Genomic DNA, 24,274 nt, shown 5'->3' with positions numbered 1-24,274 from the left:
ATTGTATAGTGTTTTGATACATTTTATAATCATTTTTCTGAATTCCTTCTCAGGCATTTCCAAAGCCTGCCCATCTTCCAGTATGGAGTGTAGGTCTGCTTCCAGCTTATTTGCCTCAATCACTTTATCTCGTTTCTGGACATGTGCAGATATGGTCATCTGCTTTTGTTTTTTGGGCATCTTCAGGGGTTATCTGTGGCCTTAATACTCAGATGGGTATGTATTTTGGTATTTTTTATGCTTTCTGATTGCCTCCAGCTAGATGTGATCAGGAAATGAGCTTCCCTTTTTACTCTTCTTCTTGAGAAATTTCAAGATGCCACTGTTGATTGTTTTGACATAACGTAGGATTTAATTTTCGGCCTATTTCCTTTTTTGTCCGCTTGTCCCACTCCATAATCCCCGTTAAGGCCTTTTTTTCTAGTTGTAAATAGTTCAGGGCCAGCTGTGGCCATTTGGTTTTAATTGGAAACTGTCTCTTTAAATTTCAAGGGATCTGTGAGCATGCACAGTAGAGCATGCACAGTAGTAGAACTCTCCGCGGGTGGAGCTGGGGTGCCCACTAGCTCAGGCACCGCTATAGTCACTGAATGGAGGTGCACGGACAGTAAGGGACCAATGAACAGCTACCAAAAGAGATGGAATGTCCACACCTTCATCTCCGTGGTTCTTCCAGGCATCCGTGGCTGCTGTGATCCTTCCCCCGCTTGATCTCACTCAAGATGGCGGCTCCTCGAGCAGCTGAGCATCTCGAATTAGAAAGCAATGGATTTTTTGCTTCTGCCACAAATTCCCCCAGCTGTAAGTCTTCCAACCTTCTAAATATTCCTTTATATGTGGTTCAGAGTTCTAGGACCATCCCCTCAGCCTGCTTGGTCAGGTATTCTGTGTTGTTGCTGGCGGAGCTCTTTACTGCACTTCCACCCAATCTGCCATCTTGTTTGTTCTCACCCTGCCTTCACTTTTGAGTATATTTCTAGCATTAACATTACTGGGTCATATGTAGTTCTGTGTTCAACTTTTTGAGGAAACACCAAACTTTTACCACAGTGGCTGTACCATTTTACAGTTCCACAAACAAATGAATGTATGAGGGTTTCAGTTTCTCTATAACCTATCAACATGTGATATTTTCCAGGGTTTTTAATCATTGTCATTCTAATGCAGGCAAGGTGGTATCTTACTGTGAGCCATAACTCTTAAACTACTAGATCTCAGTCACAGAGATAAATTTATCACAGAGATAAATTAAGCAACACCTCACTCCTGGAATACTTCATTCTGGGATTTGGCCCTGAAGGAGAAGCTTCTAGGGTCATTGATTAAAGAGGGGACAGAGGCATTTTCCAGGACTTTCTGCCAGTAGCAGACAGTAGTAGTTCAAGTTTTGTGTTGGACCCTTTAATTCTGGATTTCCTAGGACTTGGGTGTTAGTCTTGTCCTTTTCTCTGTGCACACTCACTCCTCCTCCATTGGCACACCAAGGATCTTAAAGGCCATCAAGAAACTGAAATGTCTGTCATTAGCTCAGCTCTCCTGAACTCCAGACTTAACAGCTGACTACCCACTTTACATCTCCATGTAGATGTCCAATGGGTATCTCCAAACATGACTTGAACTCCTCTAAACTACTCCATATACAACCTTCCCTGGTCAAGAGTGACAGCTCGATCCTACCAAACACTTTGGAGTACCTTGATTCTTCTCTTCACATTCAAACTGCCAGGAAATTCTATTGACACTTTGTTTAAAATGTACCTAGAAGCAGACCATTCTTCACTACACCCACTGCTTCCCAAGGTCCAAGCCTGAATTATTGTAAGAGTCTCCTGTTTGCTGCCCATACTTCCAAGTTTACCCCAGCATAGCCTATTGCTTTCTTAGCAGCTAGCATAATTCTTTTAATATAAATCCCATCATGTATCTTTTTTACTGAAAATAAACAGCAACCTTTCATGATAGTAAAAGTCACCATAGTGATCCATGAGACTCATATATGATATAGGTTCCTCTTAACTCCAGCCATGCTGGCCTCCTTGCTTCTTCCTTAACCATATCAGGTATAACCTTTGTGCCTCCTGCTCCTTCTGCTTGGAACTCTTATCCCAGATGACCACATGACTTTCTACCCTTCCTCTTGTGAGATCTTCCTTTAGCACTACACTAACAATTGCATCATCCCAACTTTTATTTCCGTCTTACAGCATTTATCACCTGTGGCACTACAGGATAATACACTAGACCTTAAGATTGGTTTGAAGCCCAAAGTTAGTGGTTTAAACCCACCAGCCGCTCCTCAGAAACCCTATACAGGGTTACTAAGTCAGAATTAACTTGACAGTAGTCGGAGACAACAACAATAACAATGCATTACAGTAAACCTTGCAAAAGCAAGAATCCATGTAACAAGAAATACAAAACGGGACACAAGTAGATGTATGCATATGGATGTTCATTGCCACACTATACACAATACCAAAAAGATGGAGACAGCCTAAATGTCCATCAATGGAAAAATGGATAAACAAACTTTGGTACATACGCGCAATGGAATACTAGTCAGCGTTTTAAAGAAGAATCTGTGAAACACCTGACAATGTGGATGAACTTAGAGGACATTATGCTGAGTGAAATTAGTCAAATCACAAATATTGTAATTATTGTAAAAACTTAAGAAAAGGTTTTCATACTAAAAGAAACATTCTTTGATGGCTACCAGGGATGAGAGGGAAAGGAGAGTAATTCACTGACTAGAGAGTAGATTCATGTTAGCTTGGGTGACAGGAAGAGCAATATACAAGAAGGGGAAGGACAGTATACAAGAAGAGGTAGGGTGGCAGAAAAATGATGAAGATAAGTGAGGATACAGGGAGGTATGCTTGGGCTAAAGAGGATAGAGGCAATAGTGATATATATACACAATCTTGGAACAACAGTGCTTTGTGTGTAGATACATGGACTGAGACACTGGATGAATGGGTATGAGAGGAAGAGTGGTATATATATATATATATATATCTGCCAGAAATATGACTTTGAAAGAGGATATTTGTACATGAGTATCTTTCCTGCAAACAAAATTCTGAGTGTCATGGAGTTTACAGTGAGCAAAATGATGAATGTATCTAAGAAGATACTATCAAATATCTTAAAGGCAATGAGTTGTTGGGCCTGGGGGCTCAAGACACCATGGTCAATTGGCATAACATAGTCTACAAAGACAATGTTCTACATCCTACTTTGGTGAGTACCGTCTGGGATCTTGAACACTCATGAGCAACTGTCTAAAGTGCACCTATTGGTCTTTCCATATGCCAAAGAAAGAAGAGTGATAAGAATTGAAGAGGCTTGGAATCAATTAGTCCCATGGACTAATGGAACATGTGAGCATCAGTCTCCATGACTACAAAACCAGAAGAACTAGACGGTGCCTGTCTACCACTACCAACTACCCTAAAAGGGATCACATTAGAGGGTCCTGGATACAGTGGGAGAAATTGTGGAGCAAAACTCAGAATTATTAAGCAAAACAAAATTAGTACAGGTTTACTGGCCAGAAAGAGACTGGAGAACCTGAGACTATGACCCTCAACCACCCTTCAAATCTGGAAAGGAACTCACCCTTGTGGCCCAATTTTCAGCCAAGCAGTAGATAGGTATATAGGGGGGACAGCAACACTAGTAAGGTATGCTCACCATGGAATTGTCAATAACTTCAAATCAAAAGGGCAACATTTACCTAAGGCCAAAGTTGATAAGAGATGGGAAAGTGGATGGAATCCAAAGAAGAGTCACAAGGAGGAAGTGGGATGACTGTTGTTGCATGGAAGGGACTGTAATCATTGAGATGAAACCAAGTGTATGATTTGATAAATGTAAAACTGATGATCTTGTTTGTAAACTTTCATTCAAGTAACAATAAAAAGTGAAAAAAAAAAAAACCTGTGGCGTAAGGTAGAAATCTGTCAGATTTTCCACTAAAACAAGAGATAGAAAAATGGTAAGCCTACAGTCTGTCAGAGGCAGAAACATTCAAAACCTGGGACAAAAAAGGTAGTCTTGTCAAGTTCCGACTCGCACAGGTTTCGTTGTATGTGATTATATATTATGGTGTTGCTTATCATCTGACATCCCCAATAATGCAGAGATTGTTGTCTGTCTTGCTCATATCTATAACTCCAGCCCTGAAAACAGCATCTGGCACTGTAATTAGTAACTGTTTGCTGTTAATAGTCAGAAGGTCTTGACCCCAGGGTATTTCCTTTGAGCCACATCCCTTCCCCAAGCAGGCATTGGGCCTCCAGACCTCAGCAGGAATATCTCCCAAAACAATTGTTTTCCTTTTGTGTCTGGTCTCTGACCCCCAATGCCATCCATTCCCCAGCCATTCAGGATCTGTTATTACAGATCCCAGTAGCCTGATTCTAGAGACCATTTTATTTGGTGAGTTCAGGATTGACTGGATTGGATGCATGAGCATTGGTAGACAGGATGTTTCCAAATAAAGTGCAGGTGCTGACTCCATCCTGGATCCCTGAACCAGAATTCCCAGGGTGGGATCTGAGGTATGTGTACTTAACAAGCTCCCTTCTTAGGACCTCCTGCCTTAGACAGACTGTGGTGATCTCCAATTAGAATGAAAGTATCATGTATATCAGAGTCTTGTGGGAAGTTGACCAGACTTAGCTTTCATTTCTCAGAAAGCAAGCTAGGGCCTTTTTAGAAAGAAACAGGAGAAAATCTTCAGAAGGTAGAGCTAGGCAATCCATTCTTAAACTTGACATCATAAGTACATACCATAAACTAAATAAATAAATAAATAGGACCACATCAAAATAAAAAATTTTGCTCTATGAAAGCCCAGGTAAAGAGGATGAAAGGATGAGCTATAGATTGTGAGAAAAATTTGCAAGCCACGTCTGACAAAGAATTGCTTGTTTGTTTGTTTTTTTAATGTTTTATTGTGAATTATATGATAGTTTACATGGGGGAACTTTAGTTTTACATTCATTCCATCGTATATCATCTCATTGCCATGGTTCCAATCCCCTCCATGCATCATCAACCACCCAAAGGGTATATCCCAGAAACCCGCCCCCTACACTTCCCCCTCCTCCCCCCCAGTTTTTGGCCCACAGTCCCTTTCCCTCTCTGGGTCCAAAGTCCCCAGTCACTTCATCACTCCACGTCATCATCTCTGTCTCTATCTCAGGCAGCTCTGTTTCTCTGGGTAGGGTCCCGCTCTCGGCTCTTCTCCGTTGATGGTCCCAGAGGCCTCCGCTCCTATCCTGGAGAATTAATCACTCCCTTCCTTGTTACAAAACTTCTACCTTTGCATTTCCAAACCTCATAGTTTGTCCTGATAAGCATTATTCACTACAGTATCATGAGTTACCCATCTGTATCTCCTTCTATCAGCTCTGCCCAGACAGATTGAATAGTACCTACTGGAGATTCTGCCTTCTGCCATGCTCCCTAGCACCAGGTTCCGTCTTGAAAGCTTATAAGCCAGTCACTTCTTGCCTTTGTAGTCCCCTCCTCCCCATTTGAGTATCCAATGTCCAAGCTTCCCTTCTCTGTCCACTCTGTGTGTGTGTGGGTGTGTGAATGTTTCTTGCTGTGAGGATTTGTTCCCTCTTTTGAGTCGCTGCTTCATAGGTATAGGTCAAGTTCATCAGACTGTATCAACTCACTCTTTTTTTTTCCCCCCTCTTCTTTCCTCTCCTGGTTGAGCTCCGATCATCCAGTCATCCAGTCCAGGTCATGTGGGTATCATCTGCAAGTGTGGGCGCTCCTGTGCATATGTCCTCTTTTCCCGTCAGCCGGTAGCTCCACTCTCTTCTCAAGTCCTCCGTGGCCACACCACTGACTCTGGGCCCAAGAGTCCCCAGGCCTCTTCACACTGCTTGCCAACCAGGTCCCCAACTGGGTCCACAGAAGTCCACTGAACATTGTAGGGCTTAGGTTGCCGCTTCATTGCTGCTTTTACCCCACTTCCCCCCATCGGTGATGTGTGTGGTCACCAATCAGAGCGTGCATTTCCATTGAGTCTTAGTCTTGGAAGGGGGGCTTGTTGTTTTTGTTGTTGTTGTTAAGTACTGTTGAGTCAGTTCCGACCCATAGCAACCCTGAACAGGGTTTCCGAGGCTGTAAATCTTTACAGGAGCAGAAAGCCCCCTCTTTCTCCCGTGGAGCAGCTGGTAGTTTTGAACTGCTGACTTTGCGGTGTTGTTTTTACATGCCATTAAATTGATTCCAACTCATAGTGAGCCTACGTAGGATTTCCAAGGAGTGGGCTAGTGGGTTTGAACTGGCACCCTTTTTGTTAATAGCCCAATGCTTATCCTACAGTACCACACAAGGACTCTGACAAAGGATTACGATCTAGACTATATAAAGAACTCAAAACTCAACAGTAAAGTAAATTAGGTGCTGTTGAGTCAGTTCTGACTCATAGTGACCCTGTAAAGGGTTTCAGAAGAGTGGCTGGTGAAGTTGAACTGCTGACCTTGTGGTTCAAACTGACCTTGCTTATCCTACAGCACCACACCAGGACTCCAAAAAGTAATAAATAATCCAATTAGAAAATGGGCAAACAGACTTTTCACTGAAGAGTATATACAGTTGACAACACTTGAAAAGATGGTCAACATCATTAACCACAAAGGAATGCAAATTGAAAACCACACATAATAGCACTACATACTGTGATATGGTACTGTAGAATAAGCACTTGACTGCGAATTGCAAGGTCTGCAGTTTAAACCCATCAGTGGCTCTATGGGAGAAAGTTGAGACTTTCTACTCCTGTAAAGATTTACAGTCTCAGAAATCCTAAACATGGTTGTGAGTTGTAATTGACTTGATGTCAATGAGTTTGGTTTTGTTTTGAGACCTACCAGAATGGCTAAAATTAAAAAAAAAAAAAAAAAATAACAGTAGTCCCAGGTAAGCTGGTGGAGTAAGCAGAAACACTGAGCTGATTTTCTGCAACAGACATGAGACATAGAAGTGAAACAGATACAGACAGTCATCCTGGAACCCTGAGCAACAGAAGATAGGAGAGAGAGGTAGATTGAGTGCCAACTGCAAGAGGAAGATGAACAAGAGCAATGAGAGAGAAGAAAATGGGCAGACTGTGAGCTGGCATGGAGTGGTGCAGCTATCTTGAGCGTTTGTAAATAGCTGTTGATTTTAGCAGCCTGTGAGCACAGGACACAGCAGGAGATGGTGAAAAGGGAGTGCAGGTGTCCCTTGTTCCTGTGCCCTCCTGATAGATAGGACATAGTCAGACCCCACCCTCACCAACCCAGCAGTCAGTGGCATCCCCTCCTGTGCAGCCTCTGCTCTGTCTGAGGTTGGGCATCAGTCACAGTGCCCTACTTTTGGAGGTGTGTGAACCCACCCTGAACTATGCTACACAGTGAACAGAGAACTGTGTTCACACTTCCAATCTCGTCCACATCCATCAGGAGACAGATGGTGAGTGCCTGAGAATACACCAATGTACAATCATCAGCTAAATATAAATACACCACCATAATGTCTCAGAAAAAAACAGACAATTTCAGCTTACACAAAGAAACAAGACAGATGCCTCAAACAAGTGACCAAAATACAGAATCAGAAAATATAATACCAGAAATGGTATCAGAACTACTTGATAAGAAATTTAAAAGACGGACTTTTGGAAAAATGGCAGACTAGGCAGATGCCCTATATGGACCCTCTACAACACAGAGTCCTGGTGTGGAGGAGCAGGGTGATGCACTGGACTCAAGGTTGGTTTAAGTCACAAGATTGGTGGTTCAAACTCACCAGCTGCTCTTTGGAACCCTATACAGGTCACTATGAGTCAGAACTGACTTGACAGCACTTAACAACAGCAACAACAGCAATAAAGATATGAGAGACCAAATAAAACAGACGTAGATGAAAATTCTGGCACCTTGAACTTCAGAAGAAAGGTTAGAGAGGTGGATGGAGTGATTTCTGGGAAGAGAGGCTGAGCAAGAACTGCACAAGAGGGAGATTAACTGGTGAAAGTGGCTGGGCAGATGTGGCTTGATCATCTTGTAAGCAACTTTGGCAGCAGAAAGAGGCCTGGCAGAGCAGATTTGGGCAGGTTATGGGAAGGGTGTGATTCCCCCACCCCCCATGCTCCCCTGGTGATCAGAGACATGGCTGGCTCTCACCCTTATCTACCCTCAGTGTTGACTCTGATCACCAGGAGTTCTGAGCCATGTGGTCAGGAGTCATGCTAGTGTGAGGTGGGGGCCAGCTGCACCGCTTTGTTGTGTTGCTTTGGTGCCTGGATTCAGGTGGGCTCACCTCCAGACCTACAAAACCTTCAGAGCTACCAGCCAGCATTTAACCAGCCACTCTGCCCCCAGCTACCCTATGGTCCTAACAGACACTGAAACCAGCTCCATCAAGGGATCTCAAGAACTACTTCTGGATTTAATGCCCTAAACATAGACAACATGGAGGCCAGTAGGAGCTCCATCTAGGGCCAGAAACTCTGCTGTCACATCCCTTCCACAACCACCTCGTGAGCTCCTTGAATAACAGGAACCCACCAAAGATTTCTCACCAGAGAAGATAGCTATTCAAGTTGAACAAACTCCAAACAGGAACATCCCCAAAGAACAGTGGCCAGGGCCATAATTAATTAAGGAATTAAAAATAAATAAATTGAGACATATTAATTGAGGAATTAATATAAATAAATGAGACATGGGGAACCTGTGCATGAAGAATTCATTGTCTTTGCAAAGCAACAATGAAATACTTTCTTTTCTTTTCTTTTTCTTTCTTTCTCTCTTTGGATGGCAGAGCCACAAAGAGTTGTTTTTATTATTTTTTATGCACAGACCCCTAGTTGAAATTTTCTCTTGTTAAATCATTCTCTGAGTTATTCATGATTTTATTAGTATCTCTTTTACTTTAGATTTTTGACTCTCCTACACTTTAGTATATTTTTATTAAAAGTTAGAAGGCACACATTAGCTACATTTTATTCTTCTTGTAATCATAGGTAGTTTTAATACTTATATTAACAATATTCTTAAGACTGCTAGGAGACAGGACTTGTCAATTGAATTACTGCCAGCTTAGGTTTAGTGATTGTAAACATTCTTCCTTGTAGCCTTAGTTTAAGGCAATAAAGAATCCTAAACGTGAATAGACCATAAATAAGGGCTGTGGGTACAAGAATTTCTAAAAACAATTAGATAAAGGCTATGGGTATATACAGATACTAAATAAAAAGTCTGACTTAGATGTTCTTAAATTAATGATCAGTAAATTAGAGAAGTTGTTTTTCATAACCTCAGTTTCCCTGATAAGTGATGTTTTTGTAGGCTATAAACAGATAGTGTATGGAAGAAGTTAATGGAGAGTTAATTGCACCTAACAACTAAAATTAACAAGACTTAACAGACAAAGGTTAAGAAATATGTGAAGGTTAACTTGCTTCTCAGAGAAAAGAATAGATTTATATATGAACAAATGTTTAACTAAAAGGTTTCAAGGCGCCTAAATGTCTCCTATGTCTTGAGATAATGTTTTTGCTGTAACTTCTCATCCCTGTTGTAAATTTAAGAGTTGTAAACCATAAGGAATGTGCCTCAAGATAGATTGTACCTTGATGTCATTGATTACAATGAATGCAATGTTTTCTGTAAGGGTATATAAGGGGGTTGTAAGATAGAACAGAGAGAACAAAGAAGAAGGAGGTAAAGAAGGGAAGAAGTAGAAGGGATGAAAAGAAGGAAGAAGGGAAGATGGGAAGTAGAAGAATGGGTGGAAGAAGAATTAGAGTCAAGAAGTAGAAGTAAGAGTAAGTAGAGGAAAATAGAATGAGACAAGAATGGAGGGAGGGGAAGCTAGTAATGGAGAGAATGGAAGCAGGAGGGGAGCAGGAGAGGAGAGAAGGGAAGCAGGAGCCAGGGGAGGGGAGAAAGGATGCAGAAGATATGAGCAGGAGAGCAGGGGAGTAAAGAATGAGCGGGACAGTAAAGAATGAGAGAAGTAGAGTATTAGAGTAGCCATAGAAATAATAATAATAAAGCATGTAATGAGAAGATTTTGAATTTATCATGATCCATGACTCCGTGGATTCAGCCAATGCTGCACCCGCTTTCGGAAAAACCCTGGAATAAGTTTGCTGGGGCTGGCTCCTGGCAGAACAGCACCAAGACATATATAATCAAACTTTTCAAAGTCAAAGACAAGGAAAAGAAGAATCCTGAGAGCATCTAGGGAAAAACAAAAAGCTATCTACAAAGAACAACTAATAAGACTAAGCTCTGATTTCTCAGCAGAAACCAAATAGGCAAGAAGACAATGGAATTATATATATAAAACTCTGAAAAAAATAAATTGCCAACTAAGAATCATAAATAAAGCAAAACTGCCTATTAAATGGAGTCCTGGCGTGGCACTGTGGATTAATGAGCTGGGCTACAAAGTCAGTTTGATCCATAAGTTTGGTGGTTCAAGCTCACCAGCTGCTCCTCGGAAACCCTATACAGGGTTTCTATGGGTCAGAACCGACTTGACAGCACTTAACAACAACAACAAGATCATTAAATATGATGGTGAAATTACATCATTTTTAGACAAACAGAAATGAAAAGAATTTGCAAAAACGAAACTAAACCTTGCAAAAATACGAAAGTTAATTCTTTGGACAGACAAACAATAGCCAACAACAATGTGAGACTAACATACGTGACAATATCAACTATACTCAACCCTCATATAGAATTATGTAAAGTAAAACAAATCTATAGATTAAAAAGAGAAAACCAGAGATACAGTTTTAACACAGCAATAACAAAAAAAAAATCATAAAGTAAAATGAAGGAATAATGTAATTACAGAACTTTCAAATGAAGAAGAAATCAAATGGATTTCAAGAAAATAATTAATTAAATAAATAAAAATAAACTTAATTGTAAACATAAAAGCTAGACCAAACCTTGCTCCTAGTTGTAGCCCAACCCTTACCCCTAACACTAACCCTAGTCCGAACCATAAACCTAACAATAAATGAAGTCTTAAATCTAGTCAAGACCTAGCCATAATCCTAACCTTAACCCTCTCTCCTTACTCCTACACAACCCACCCCCAAAGTAACAATATTGGATGTTGATGACAATGTGGAGAGACTGGATAATTTGTTATTAATGGAACTGTAAAATGGCACAGCTACTCTGGAAAATAGTTTGGTAGTTTCTTAAAAAGCTAAACATGCAATTACCATAAGACCTAGCAATTCTACTTCTTGGTATTTATCTCAAAGAAATGAAAATTTATTTTGACCCAAAATCTGTATGCAAATGCTCACAGTAACTTTATTTGTAAGAGTAAAAAACTGGAATAGTCCAGATATCCTTTAATAGGTGAATGGTTAAACAAACTTATACATACATACCTTAGAATGCTACTCAGTAGTAAAAAGAAATGAACTATTGATACACACAAAAACTTGAATGAATCTCTAGGAAATTACATGGAGCAAAAAAGACAACCCCCAAAATGCTACATACTATATTATTCCATTTATGTAAGATTTTTAGAAATGGAGGACAGATTGGTGATTGCCAGGGATCACAAATTAGGGAGAAATGGTGTAATGGTTAGGTTTCTGTGTCGACTAGACTAGGCCAGGATTTCCAGAGGTTTAGCAGTTGGGATGTGTTTTTTCCCATTGTGATGAAACCTAATACAGGCATAGTTAACTCTATGATGAGTGGCTATGAGCAGCCCATCAATTGAAGGGATGCTTCCTTGGAGGTGTAGTGGGCTCCCAATATAATGGACACACAGGAGAAAGTGTCTTTCTCTCTTGTGCTGTGGACCTGAGACTCTAAAATTGTAAGATAATAAATTTCTCTTTATATATATACATGTGTATGTTTCACTGGAGTCCTAGTGTGGCACTGTGGGTTAATATGCTGGACTGTAAGGTCAGTTTGAACTGCAAGGTCAGCAATTCAATCTTACCAGCTGCTCCTTGGAAACCCTATACAGGATTGCTATGACACTTAACAACAGCAACAACCACTGGTTTTGCTTCTTTAGAAAAGTTGGTCTAAGACATGTGGTACCACCAGAGTGGGGTTCTAGAGAATAAAGATCATAAGTATGAGTTTTTTAAATTGGTTCTCAAATCTGACTAATTTTAAAGGCATTGATATGTGGTGAAGCCATGTCTGACCTCTACTTCGTAGGAATTGGCCTTGGGCTGATTTAGAGTTTGGTCCTCTTTTCCTCTTGTGGAGTCTCAGAGGAAGTCAGACATGGTCCCTACTTGGTTTAAGCAGTTAGTGCTGTGAGCAATATTTATTGCAATGGCTCCAGACCTATGAAATTGTGTGGTTTTGTGGGAGAAAGAATGAATGGGCCTGGGATAAAATATTTCAGCAGAGGGGAGAGTGGTAGCTTTTGGAGTTGCCTGGAGCCTATGAAATACTGGTTAAAAAGGATGGTTGGTACTGGGCCTGGGCCTACTGGAATCCACCTGCCAGAGGTCCAAGCCTATATGCATATGAATGAGTTTAGTGTAAGGGAGAAGAAAAGGTTGAACTTGGAAATACATGTGTGATAGGAATATTGGGTATTATGATTGTAGGCAGCTAGTAATCCTGCCTTCAGCCTGTATTTGATTGGATTTGCTAAGAGGGGAGTTAGAATTTCCCTGGGAAAATAGACTTTTTGCTTTAAGCCTTTGTAGAGTATGGGGCTTTAGGTGGAATCCTGATCCCCATCCAGAGCCCTCAGAGTTGGGATATTTGCATTTTAAAAGACATGCAGACCAACCCAGAACTCCTGGGAGAACAGAAGATTCAATCAGAGGAAAAAAGCAGACCATTTGGAGTTTTGAGTTTTGAAGGCATCAAGGCAAGGAAAGTTGGCCCATCAGAGAAAACCCCATTCTAGGACTGAAAGTTAAAGGGAACCAGTGACCTGGGTCTACATGTGAGTGGAATTTGGGAAAATGCAACAGTGAAGACATGGGCTGAGTTTGGATGTGTTCTAATAGTTCCTGTTGACCTTTAGATAAGAGGAGTAGGAAGGCTGGTTAGTCGGATGTTTAGGGAGTTATGTGAACTTCTGAGCCCAAGACCTGGCCCTTGTGGGCTAGGGCTGAGAGTGAGACTTTCAGCTGGTTTGAAGTTCAGGGAGGTGTGTGTGAATGCCCAAATGTGTACCTGGTACCCATTTGACCTAGCTTGGATAGAGTTGAGCTGACCAGACAAGATGATAATAAAGATGTTTGATACTGTGAGCAAGTGTTAATTGCTGCAATTGTTGGACTGGAATTTTGCTTACACATGCAGTGGCTCAAAATGCCAACCGGAATGGAATATTCTTCATATCAAGAAATATGGTTGTCTCCTCAGTGTACTGGGTTGATTTCTTGTTGGTAAGTTATGTCAAGTTGGTTCTGATCTATAGCGACCCTATATAGGGTTTCTGAGGAGCAACTGGTGAGTTTGAACTGCAAAGCTTGCAGTTCAAACCGACCTTGTAGTCAAGGTATATCATATAGTGCCACAACAGGACGGGCAATTTATACATTGACTATTAAAAATGGGGCACTATAAAAGCATGAGAGAATCCTGGTGTGGTGCTGTGGGTTAATGCGCTGGACTGCAAAATTGGTTTGAACCACACAGTTGGCAGTTCAAACTCACCAGCCACTCCTCAGAAACGCTATATAGGTGGGAGGGACTCTCTTTCTTCCACTGGGGACCTGGGACTCTACAATTATAAGATAAACTTGTCTTTATATGTTGTTGTTAAGTGCTGTTGAGTCAGTTCCAACTCATGATGACCCTGTATAGGGTTTCCAAGGAGAGGCTGGTGAGTTTGAACCATCGACCTTGTGGTTCAAACAAACTTTGCAGTTCAGTGCCTTATCCCACAGCACCACATCAGGACTCCTTTCTTTTTATATATATATGTTTCACTGCTTTTGCTTCTTTAGAAAACCTGGCCTAAGTCAGATGGAGTTGTAGGAAGCAAGTGGATTTGTGTGATATTAGCATCGTGACTGTGGTGATAGGTACATGAACCCACACAGGTGATAAAATTTTATAGAATTTAGTTCTTACATGGGGAATGCAGTGGCTCCACAAGATGAGCACTGGACTGCAAACCACACGGTCAAGGGTTTGAACCAACCAACCAACCATTCCATGGGAGAAAGATGAAGCTTTCTCCTCCCTCAAAAATTGAAAGTCTTGGAAATCCTATACAGTGTTGCTATGAGTTGGAACCTACTGGACCACATTTAACAACAATAGTATATAACAATGATAAGTAAGATTTGAAAAATCTGAATTAAATAGGTATATTAGCTCAATGTTCATGTCCTGGTTATAATATTATAGTATCATTTTGCAAAATGTTATTCTTTTGAATTGAATTGTGTCCCCTAAAAATATCTGTTTAAAAACTAACCTATGTGCCTATGGTTATAATCCCGTTTGAGAATTAGTTGTCGTTGTTATGTTGATGAGAGGGGGTCAGTGTAAAGTATATCTTACACTGTTTTGCAATATAAAAGAGATCAAACAAGCAAAAGAGAGCCACAGAGATGGGGCCACATAGCAAGCTACATAAGGAGCTCTGGTAGCATAGTGGTTATGAATCGGGCTGCTAATCTCACGGTCAGCAGTTTGAAACTACCAGCTGTTCCTCGGGAAAAAGATGAGGCTTTCTGCTCCTGTAAATATTACAGCCTTAGAAACCTTGTACAGGGTTGCTATGAGTCAGAACAGATTCCACGGCACATAACAACAACAACAACAACAACCAAGCTACAAGAAAAGGTCACCCAGGAGCAGAAGCTCAGAAGGGACAAGGATTTTTCTCCAGAGCCAATAGAGAGAGAAAGTCTTCCCCTAGAGCAGGGGTGGAGAACCCTCTTCCTGCCAAAGTTTATACCATTATTCATAAGCCATGCAAAATTATCATCTTAAAAATTAGTCTGCTAAGTTTAATACAAGATGCAAATGCAAATTGCTACAATTTGATGAACTTGACCTTTACTTACGAATGCAGTTGCTCAAAATATCAACCAAGAGGGGAGGATTCTTCACATCAAAGCTCAAGCCTATCTCCTCAGTACACAGGGTTGACGGGGTTGGGCAACTTACACATGGCTACCTAAAATGGGGGGCTATAAAGGCATGAAGTGGTTGGCTTACAAGTATTCAAGAGGGAGTTTAGTTTCACAGTGAGTGGGGGAAGGTAGAATTCCCAATGAATGTGCTGGCAGGGAGGAGGCTGGCTTGTAAAATGTACAACCTTTGGTTGTTTAAATGATTATATAATCCCTGCATGTTTTGTGTACATAAAAAAAAAAAAAAGAGGGAATAGAGGGAAATACTGTTAATAATGGTGCCTGGAGGGGATTTTAATCATTGCAATGAAACAAAATACAATTGGTTGAGTGTAAAACTGATGTTCTTCCATGTAAACTATCACTCAATTCACAATAAAAGCTTAAAAATAAATTAGTCTGCTATATTTGGCAAAGTATTTAATTAACACACCCCTAATGTAATGTCTGGAACTGCAGTTTCCTTGGCAGGGCTAAACCAAATGATCTCTTGGGCCTTATACAGCCTGCAGGGTCACATGTTCCCTATCCCTGCCCTAGAACCAGCTCCCTGAATTCGGGACTTCTAGCCTCCCAAACTGTGAGAAAATAAATTCTGTTTGTTAAAGCCATGGTGGTATTTCTTTATAGCAGCACTAGATAGATAACTAAGACAACTACCATTGGGGAAAACTAAGCAAACTGTAAAATGGACCACTGTATTATTTTTTATAAGCTCTGGTAGCGTAGTGGTTACAAATCAGGCTACAAACTACAAGGTCAGAAGTTCGAAACTACCAGCTGTTCCATGGGAGAAAGATGAAGCTTTCTACTCCCGTAAAGATTTATAGCCTCGGAAACCCTGTACAGGGTCGCTATGAGTTGGAACCTACTCCATGGCACATAACAACAACATATTTGAATCTACAATCATCTCAAAAAAAATTTCAATAAAAAAAACAGGAGACCTATAAGAAGTTCTAATTCACCTCTACCCAAATTTCTTACCCATTTTTATCCTCAGCTACAGAACTGTATACAGCTCTAAAATGTGAATACTTGTCGGAAGCAGCTCTGACTGTGAAAACTCACTTCTTACAGTGGCAGGACAATCTGTTGACTCCCACTGATTCAAGTTTTGTTCTAACAACTGTGGGAGCCTGGTGAGAAACATGATAATTTCCTCACCACTCAGTCAGGTTGTTTTTCCCCTGAGAATTATCACTTGCATCTTTGTTTCTAAATCATCCAGGCCTCTCTTTTATCAAGGTGGCTAAAATCCATGTTCCCTGAGTGGAAGAGGACTTAGAGAGATAGGTTTCCTGGAAGGAGAATGTGTGCAAACACGTGAGGTCCCTGTGGAGGCTGGGCAGTCTGCAGTCAATGGGGGTGCTGAGAGAATAACCTACATGGCAGCCTGTGGCATGGGGCATTGCTATCATGGTGCCACAAATAAAAGATCTGATCTAACCATGAATGAGCCCTTGAGACTTTTGTCTGACCTGAGAAATAAACAGGACCAGTATTACATTTCCCAAGAGTCAGGGAGGTGAAGGCTAGAAACAGATTAATCTGGTTCTGAAGAAAACAAAACAAAACAGAATCCTGTGAATTTTCTGGCACCTAAATGTCATAGAGAATTCCCCCCCCCCAAACCTGGTGTAGCACTGTAGGATAAGATGTGGACTGCAATGGTTCGTTTGACTAAAAGGTTGGTGGTTCAAACTCACCAGCCAATCCTCAGAAACCCTATACAGGGTTATTATGAGTCAGAACCAACTCAACAGCACTTAACAACAACAACAAACTAAAGTGGATGTCACATCTTGGAAAGGTTTTCAACATAATTACTTCAGCTAGCTGAAAGCTGGTACCTCTGAGCTAATGGAATAATAAAGCATACATCTTCTCCGAGCAGTTCCTTTAATTAAAACAGCTTTAGGCCTAGAAAGAGCCATGAGACTTGGCATTTATATAACCTGAACCCAAGACACACAGATCCTGATGCTTGGGGATGCTGATAATGCCAATAAACGCTTTATGCAGGAAGTCCTCATTTCCATCAGCAGCCCAAACATGTCCCCTACTCTGGTGTCCTGATGTGGCACTGTAGGATAATGCACTGGACAGGAAGGTCGGTTTGAACCACAAAGTCAGTGGTTCAAACTAACTAGTCACTCCTTGAAAACCCTATAACAGGGTCTCTATGAGTCAGAATCAACTCAATGGCACTTAACAACAGCTCTGGTCCCGGGGCATGTGTTTAACAAATTGCGAGGGTGTTCTGGTTTATAGGATGAGAGCTTCTACTGATGACTAACATAAATGACTACCCAGCATGACAACCCAGTGTTGCCTCTGACCCTATAATACCCAGGTCCCATCAGCCTCCAAAGGGAGGTGGCCTCGGATGGGTAGACTAGAGCTGCATTTGGGCCTGATTTGCTGAGCTGTGGCTGAGTAGCCCTTATAACCAGGAAAACTAAGGAAGTTCAGATACTAAAGCATGGCAGACTCCTGGTACAGGGAAAGCAATTCTTGGTAAGATCAGATGGCTGATCAAGTTAAAACTGGGAAGAGTCTATGAAGCAAGAAGCTGCAGTGGGCAAAGCATGTTCCTGGTATCCTTATTAGCTTCCCTCCACCATGTTCTTGTCCAGTAGACTGACCTGAGTGTGTGCTAACACTAGACTCCAGTCCCTCTGGCCACTTGGGAGCACTGGGAGAAGATGGAAGGAGGAAGGAGATGCTTTTTTTTCCTGACTCTCTCCCAGGCTAGCCTCCACCTGGCTGTGTCTCTCTACCAAGGATTACCCCTTCTCTTGGGGTTGGTTCTTTCTACATGGTACTTACTCTCTTCTTCTGGAACTGGGAGCCACGCCTCCCTCTTCCTTGTCTCTTTGGATCTAATACTGATCATTTGGCTGCTACTAACCTAACATACTGCCTTTACCTAAGGCCTTCACATCTAACTCCTCTGTAAGCAGATCTTCCTGAGTTCTTCTGTTTTGAGTGTGCAGACTTCTTACTGTTGGGAACCTGATGGATGCACAGTGGATATTTTTGTCTCAGGTCTGGAAGTGGTGAAAGTCCTGGGAGCTGTGTACATCCTCTCCTCTCTGGGAGCCTGTTCTAGCCATTGAGCCATCTCTGCCATCACTCCTTTCTAGTTCTTCCTGGCTAGCCATGCAGGTGGGTACAGCCACTTCCTGAACTACTTGCATGATCTGAAGAGGTCTCCTACTTACTCCTAAGCCCCCTGGGTGGTAAGGCTGGTAGTAGGCTAGACCATGGGCTTTTGTAGTTCAAGGAATAAGAGCTTGAGGTCAGTTGTCAACAAAATTCAAGCCTTACTTTGTGGGCTCTGGGCGCCCTCTCCCCATAACCACCTATTCTCCCTGGGCCCTGACCCTTTCACTCCCAGCAGGAAGGGGTTGTTGTTGTTGTTGTTAAGTGTCATCAAGTTGGTTGACTTACAGCAACCCTGTACAGGGTTTCTGAGGTATGGGGGTAAAAATGTCCAGTTTGGCACCCACTCTTCTGTACCCTGTCTACAGAGGAAAATCTGACACTTCAGGGAACAAGGACCAGGAGTAGGTTGATTCCAGGTGTTGATTCAGCTGTGGAAGGGCTGGGGATGATGTTCTGGGGCCTGAGAGAAATAGGAACTGGCTCAACCACCACAGCTGGCTGCTCCCAAGGCTGCCTCGTACCTGACACCGCTGCAGAAACACAGTTGGAGGCTGGGGCTTGGCTGCAAAGCGATATTCTCGAGCACTCTCATTCTTGAATTGACCTCGGTAGTGCCCATAGAAGCCGTTGCTGTGCTGTAACAAGGCTAGTAAGGTGAAGCCCACCCCAACCCCCATCCCAGACCTCAGGTCACCTAGCTGAAGGCTCCAGAAAATCCAGACCAGAAGGCCCTCCCAGGTGGTTCTAATGAAGGAAAATCTGACTAACAAGGACACCTCAGGAGATGGGCCAGCAGAGAGACATCTTTCTGCACAGTTAGAGCAACTGTGTTGACCCATCTGGGAAGGCTATATGTGTGCCATTAATTCATTCATCTTTAAAATAAGTCCTATTATGTGCAGGAGTACTAGTGTGGTGACTGCAAAATTGGTTTGAATTGTGAGGTTGGCGATTCAAGCTCACCAGCTGATCCTCGGAAACTCTTAGCAGGGTTGCTATAGATTGGAACTGACTCTATGGCACTTAACAACAACATTATGTGCTAGAAAGTTTAACAATGAATAAGGAAGACCATAGAAGAACTGATGCATTTGAGTTACAGTGTTGGAGAAGAATATTAAAAGTACCATGTATTGCCAGAAGAACAAATAAATCTGTGTTGGAAGAAGTATAGTCAAGATGCTCCTTAGAAGTCAGGATGGCCAGATTTCATCTCTTATACCTTAGACATGTTATCAGGAGGGACCAGTCCCTAGAGAATGATATCATGCTTGGTAAAGTAGAGGGTCAGCAAAAAAGAGGAAGACCCCCTAGGACATGGATTGACACAGTGTCATCAATCAGTAATGGGTTTAAGAATAAGAATTGCTTTGGACCAGGCAGTTTCATTCTGTTGTGCCAAAGAGTCCCTAAGAGTTTGGAATTGATTTGACAAGCACCTAACAACAACAACAACATGTGCTAAGTGTCCTGGTGGTACTGTGGGTTAAGCATTGGATTGCTAACCTAAAGGTTGGCAGTTCAAACCCATCAGCTACTATGCAAGGGAAAGATGGGACTGTCCACTCCCTGAAAGATTTAGTCCCAGAAACCTTAAGGAGCAGTTCTACTCTGTCCTATAGGATTGCTATGAGTCAGAATGAACTCAATGACAGTGTTTGGTTGGTTGGTTGATGTGCTAGGAAAATGACAATGAAAAGACGGAGAGAGATCCTGGCCCCTTTGAACTTCTGGTGAGGGAGTCAGACACAGCAAAGGGGATCAAGGAAGAAATAACCTGGGGACCAGGAGAGACAAGAAACAGGGACAGCCCCATAGGACATAACAACAGGAGTGAAACTTGAAGGTGAGAAGGTATTGCCATGTGAAGAGCAGCAAAAGAACTTTCCATGTGGTGGGAAGTACACAGGCAAAACTTAAAGGCTAGAAAGGGAAGTGTGTTAGAACAAAAAAGAGGACCCATGACTAAAAGCACTGTGAACAAGTTGGGTAGAGATGTGAGATAAGGTCACAAATGGTTGTCTTTTAAGAGTAAGGAGACTTTTCAGCAAGGGAAGAGACTGGCCAGTCTCTGAAATGGGCTGACCCAGAACATTGAGGGCCACTGTCCAATGGCTTGGTCTTCCCTGGGGAGTCTGAAAGGAGATCTCCTTTACTGTCTTTCCTCCAGAGCTAATAATGGGCCAAACATCTCAGAAGAGTAATCCTGCATTTTTTAAAACCTTGCAACCATACTGCCAGACATGAAAGGGTCAAATGGAGAGTGTTCTGCATCCACTGACAAAGCAATTAACACCCATTGCCATACATTCTGATATTAAAGGGCAAGAAGAGAATCCTCTGAAATTGGTGCACTCAGGCAAGGAATGAACTTTCCAGGCACTTCACCAACAGAAGATATCTTCTGGAGAGAATTTTAGAAAAAGGCCCGGGCAAAACACAGAGGGTTTCAAGAAGACTGTGAAAATGTTAGGTGGACATCTTGTAGAGAACCATGTCTAACCAGACACAACCTGATTGCTACCTGGAAAGAATATGGATGTCTGGTCATCCACAATTTCAGCTCTGAGCAGAGAAGCCTCACCTCTGATTATCATAGTGGGCTCCTCAGGAGGACTCAAAAGGTCCCTGTCAGTTCCTCCCACTGAAGCCTTGAGTAGTCCTACTTGTCTGTCCAGGCTTATTTATCTGTTGAGCATCCCTTGCTCTCTGTTCAGTTCAATAGTGTTTATTTTACTGTGTGGCAGGCACAAACCTTGCACAAGAAATACAGGTAGAAAAAAATATAGGCTTTGCTTTCTAGGTATCCCAGACTTGAGAGCAGCCAAGCACTGGAAGTTTAAGGGAATCAAGCAAATGACAGGAAATAAATGGTGTGGTTGGAGGTCTAGGAGTTTCATCTGGCTGGAAGACTGAAAAATATAGAGTAGGGTGGTGGTATCAGGAAGAATGGGAAGCCTCCAGATGTGACCTTAGGACAGCAAAGAGGAAGTGGGCAGACAGGGTCCTCCACTAAACTGGATGCTAGAAGAAAGCCTTTCCATTTCCTCATGACTTACTCAAATTTCAGGTACAGCCCCAGGGCCAGGATTAACTAGAAGGAGCATTCTTACCCAGGAGCCTACTAAAGCACTTTGCATCTTCCAGGAAGCAGAAAAAACAAACAAACTTTCCTCTTGTCTTTTTGAGGCTACATGTGAGGAAAGAGAATTTCAGGTCAGCTTATTGTTGCTTAGTGACAAGTAGACATTGTGACTGTACAATACTGCTGATTGTTGAGCCAGTGCCAGGCCCAGTGTCTCTTTGTGCTTGCTGCTCTGTGTTTTTGCTTTAGGGTAGAATCTGTTCCTTGGCATTAACAGTCCAGAAGAGTCCTTATATATAGAAACAAATAAGGCTTCACTATGGAGTCTGATGGATCTGCAGCCAATGAAATATTAAAGAACATTTTAGAGGTGAATCCTGCATTTTTTAAAATGTGCAACTGTACTGCCAGAGATATAAATTTAGAAAGTGTTCCATGGAATTAGAAGTGTTCAAGGAGTTTTTGGCTCTTAAGATAAAATTGTTACTTCAGAATCAGTCTCCGTCAAATTCTCTTTTAGGAGTTTGTGTTGACTGGGAATGCTAATCATAGCAAAAACGTTAGAAGGGACTGAGTGAAGGAGGAGAACATGACAAAGAGGGTGGTGACTGAGGAGGAGCACACAAAGACTTCATATCATGTTCCATTCCAAAGTACTCTTGGGCAATTTGTTGGACTTTTCTTTCTCCACAAATGAAAGTCTACCCCAGTGTAATTACTCTGGAGAGTTCCTTGCACATGAATTCATAGAAACAAGATTCATTTCAGCATCTATAAAGGCACAGAACTGAAAGCAGCATGAATTTTATCAAGACAATGAAGAAGTTGGGCTATGAAATATACAATAAAATATACTATAGTTACTGTGAATCAATTACAGCAATAAGTTTTAAAGATATTGAGTAAAAAACAATCAAGTTGTAGCAGGATGCACAAATCATACCCTTTAAAAATGATACAAACATGCAAAAACAATGTTATATATTGTTTATGGATACAAATGTGAACTGAAAGTATAAAGGTTGCATAGGAATAATAATCACCAAATTTAGGATAGAAGTTATCTGAGGATTGGAGCAATGGGAATGAAACTTTAATTTTAGTTTTTAAAAAATTACTATTGTGGTAAAAGTATATATAGCACCCAGGAGACATCAAGGCAAGTGGTCGGGTCCCCTCAGGGCAAACCCCCTTCCAAGACTAAGACTCAATGGGAATACACAAACAGACACGTGCTCTGACTGGTGACCACGTTGGTCACCAATAAGGGGAAGTGAGGGAAAAACAGCAATGAAGTTGCAAGCTAAGTCCAACCATGTTCAATAGACTCCTGTGAACCTGGGTGGAGACCTGGTTGGCCAGCAGTTTGGAAAGACCTGGGGACTCCTGGGCCCAGAGTCAGTGACACAGCCACAGAGGACTCGAATGGAGAATGAAACATCCAGCTGATAAGAGAGTGCATATGCACAATAACACCCACACTTGCAGATAATAATCACTTGACCTAGCTTCAATGGCTGGATGATCAGAGCTCAACTAGAAGAAGAAAGAAGAGGAAAAAGAGAAATCAGATTCAATTTGATGACCTACACCTATGGATGCAGTAGTTCAGAAGAGGAAACAAATCTTTACAGCGAGGATCATTCCCACCCCCTCAATACACAGGGTAGACAGGGATGGGCAACTTGGACATTGGCTACTCAAAATGGGGCGGGGGGAGGGCGGTACAAAGGCAAAAAGTAACTGGCTTACAAGCTTTCAAGAGGGAGCCTAGATTCAAAGGGTGTGGAGGAAGGTGGAATCTCCACTGAGTAGTATCCAATCTGTCTGGGCGGGGTGATGAAAGGAGATGGGGATAGCACTCATGTGGTACAATAGTGAATAATTACTATCAGGACTGACTGTGAGGGTTGGAAATGTAAACGTAGACATTTTGTAGCAAAAGGAGGGGAGTGATTGACTTTGTAGTCCAGGAGCAGAAGTCCCTGGGACCATCAAAAGAGCAGAGTGCTGGACCCTACCCAGAGAAACAGTGTCGCCAGAGATGGAGGCAGAGACGATTACATGCAGAGATGGAGTGGCTGGGGACTCTAGACCCAGAGAGGGAGAGGGGCTGTGTGCTGATGACCGAGGGGCAGGCTTCCGGGTTTGGTTGTTTGATGATGTATGAAGGGGATTGTAACTATGGCAATGTAACAATATATGATAGAATGAATGTAAAGCTAATGTTCTCCCATGTAAACTATCACACAATTCACAATAAAACAGTTTAAAAAAAAAAAGTATATGTAGCAAACTTTCACAACAGCCATAGCCTTTTACAGTCCTGCCAGCTATAGATGAAGGTCCCAATTTCTCCACATCCTCTCCAGCAGTAGTTTTTTTCTATTTTCTGATCATGTTATTAAATGCCATTCAATGAAAGTGTTGATTGATTTTGACTCACAGCAACCCATGTGACAATAGAGCTGTTCCGTAGGGTTTTTGAGGCTATAATTTTTACAGGAGCAGATCACCAGGTCTTTCTCCCACAGAGACAGTGGGTGGGATCAACTACCAACTTTTAGGTTAGTAGGGAATCATAAACTGCTTGTGCCACCCAGGGATCTAAAGCTATCCCAATGGGGGTGATAGGATATCTCATTGTGATTCAATTAGCATGTAACTAAAAACTGTTTTAATATATACTCATGAAAAATCACTTCAATCAAGGTAACATATCCATCCACCATATCCCTCACTTCCAAATCTCCTCCAAATTTTTAATCTTTTCATTTGTCACTTATCTATTTTCTACCCCTATAGATTAATTTACATTTGTAGAATATTATATAAACGGAATCATACAGTATGTATTCTTTTGCAGTAGGTTTCTTTCA

The 24,274-nt window shown here is 41.8% G+C and overlaps 1 protein-coding gene across 1 annotated transcript in view; it reads right to left on the bottom strand.

Moving 5' to 3' along the window:
- LOC102842437 (chromosome unknown open reading frame, human C3orf84) overlaps positions 1-21,450 on the bottom strand; it is a 25,697-nt gene extending 4,247 nt beyond the window's left edge. Inside the window, exons 1-2 of the mRNA XM_006873653.1 lie at positions 21,424-21,450; positions 18,832-18,945 (exon numbers count right to left, since the gene is read on the bottom strand). Coding sequence (XP_006873715.1) covers positions 18,832-18,945; positions 21,424-21,450 — 141 coding nt within the window. The remainder of the gene's footprint in view (positions 1-18,831; positions 18,946-21,423) is intronic.
- Between the last annotated feature and the right edge of the window lie 2,824 nt (positions 21,451-24,274).

The sequence above is a fragment of the Chrysochloris asiatica genome, unplaced genomic scaffold (assembly GCF_000296735.1).
Source record: "Chrysochloris asiatica unplaced genomic scaffold, ChrAsi1.0 scaffold00246, whole genome shotgun sequence".
Lineage (NCBI taxonomy): Eukaryota > Metazoa > Chordata > Mammalia > Afrosoricida > Chrysochloridae > Chrysochloris > Chrysochloris asiatica.
Note: the sequence above shows the minus strand (reverse complement) of the source record. Positions and strands in the feature narration are given on the sequence as shown.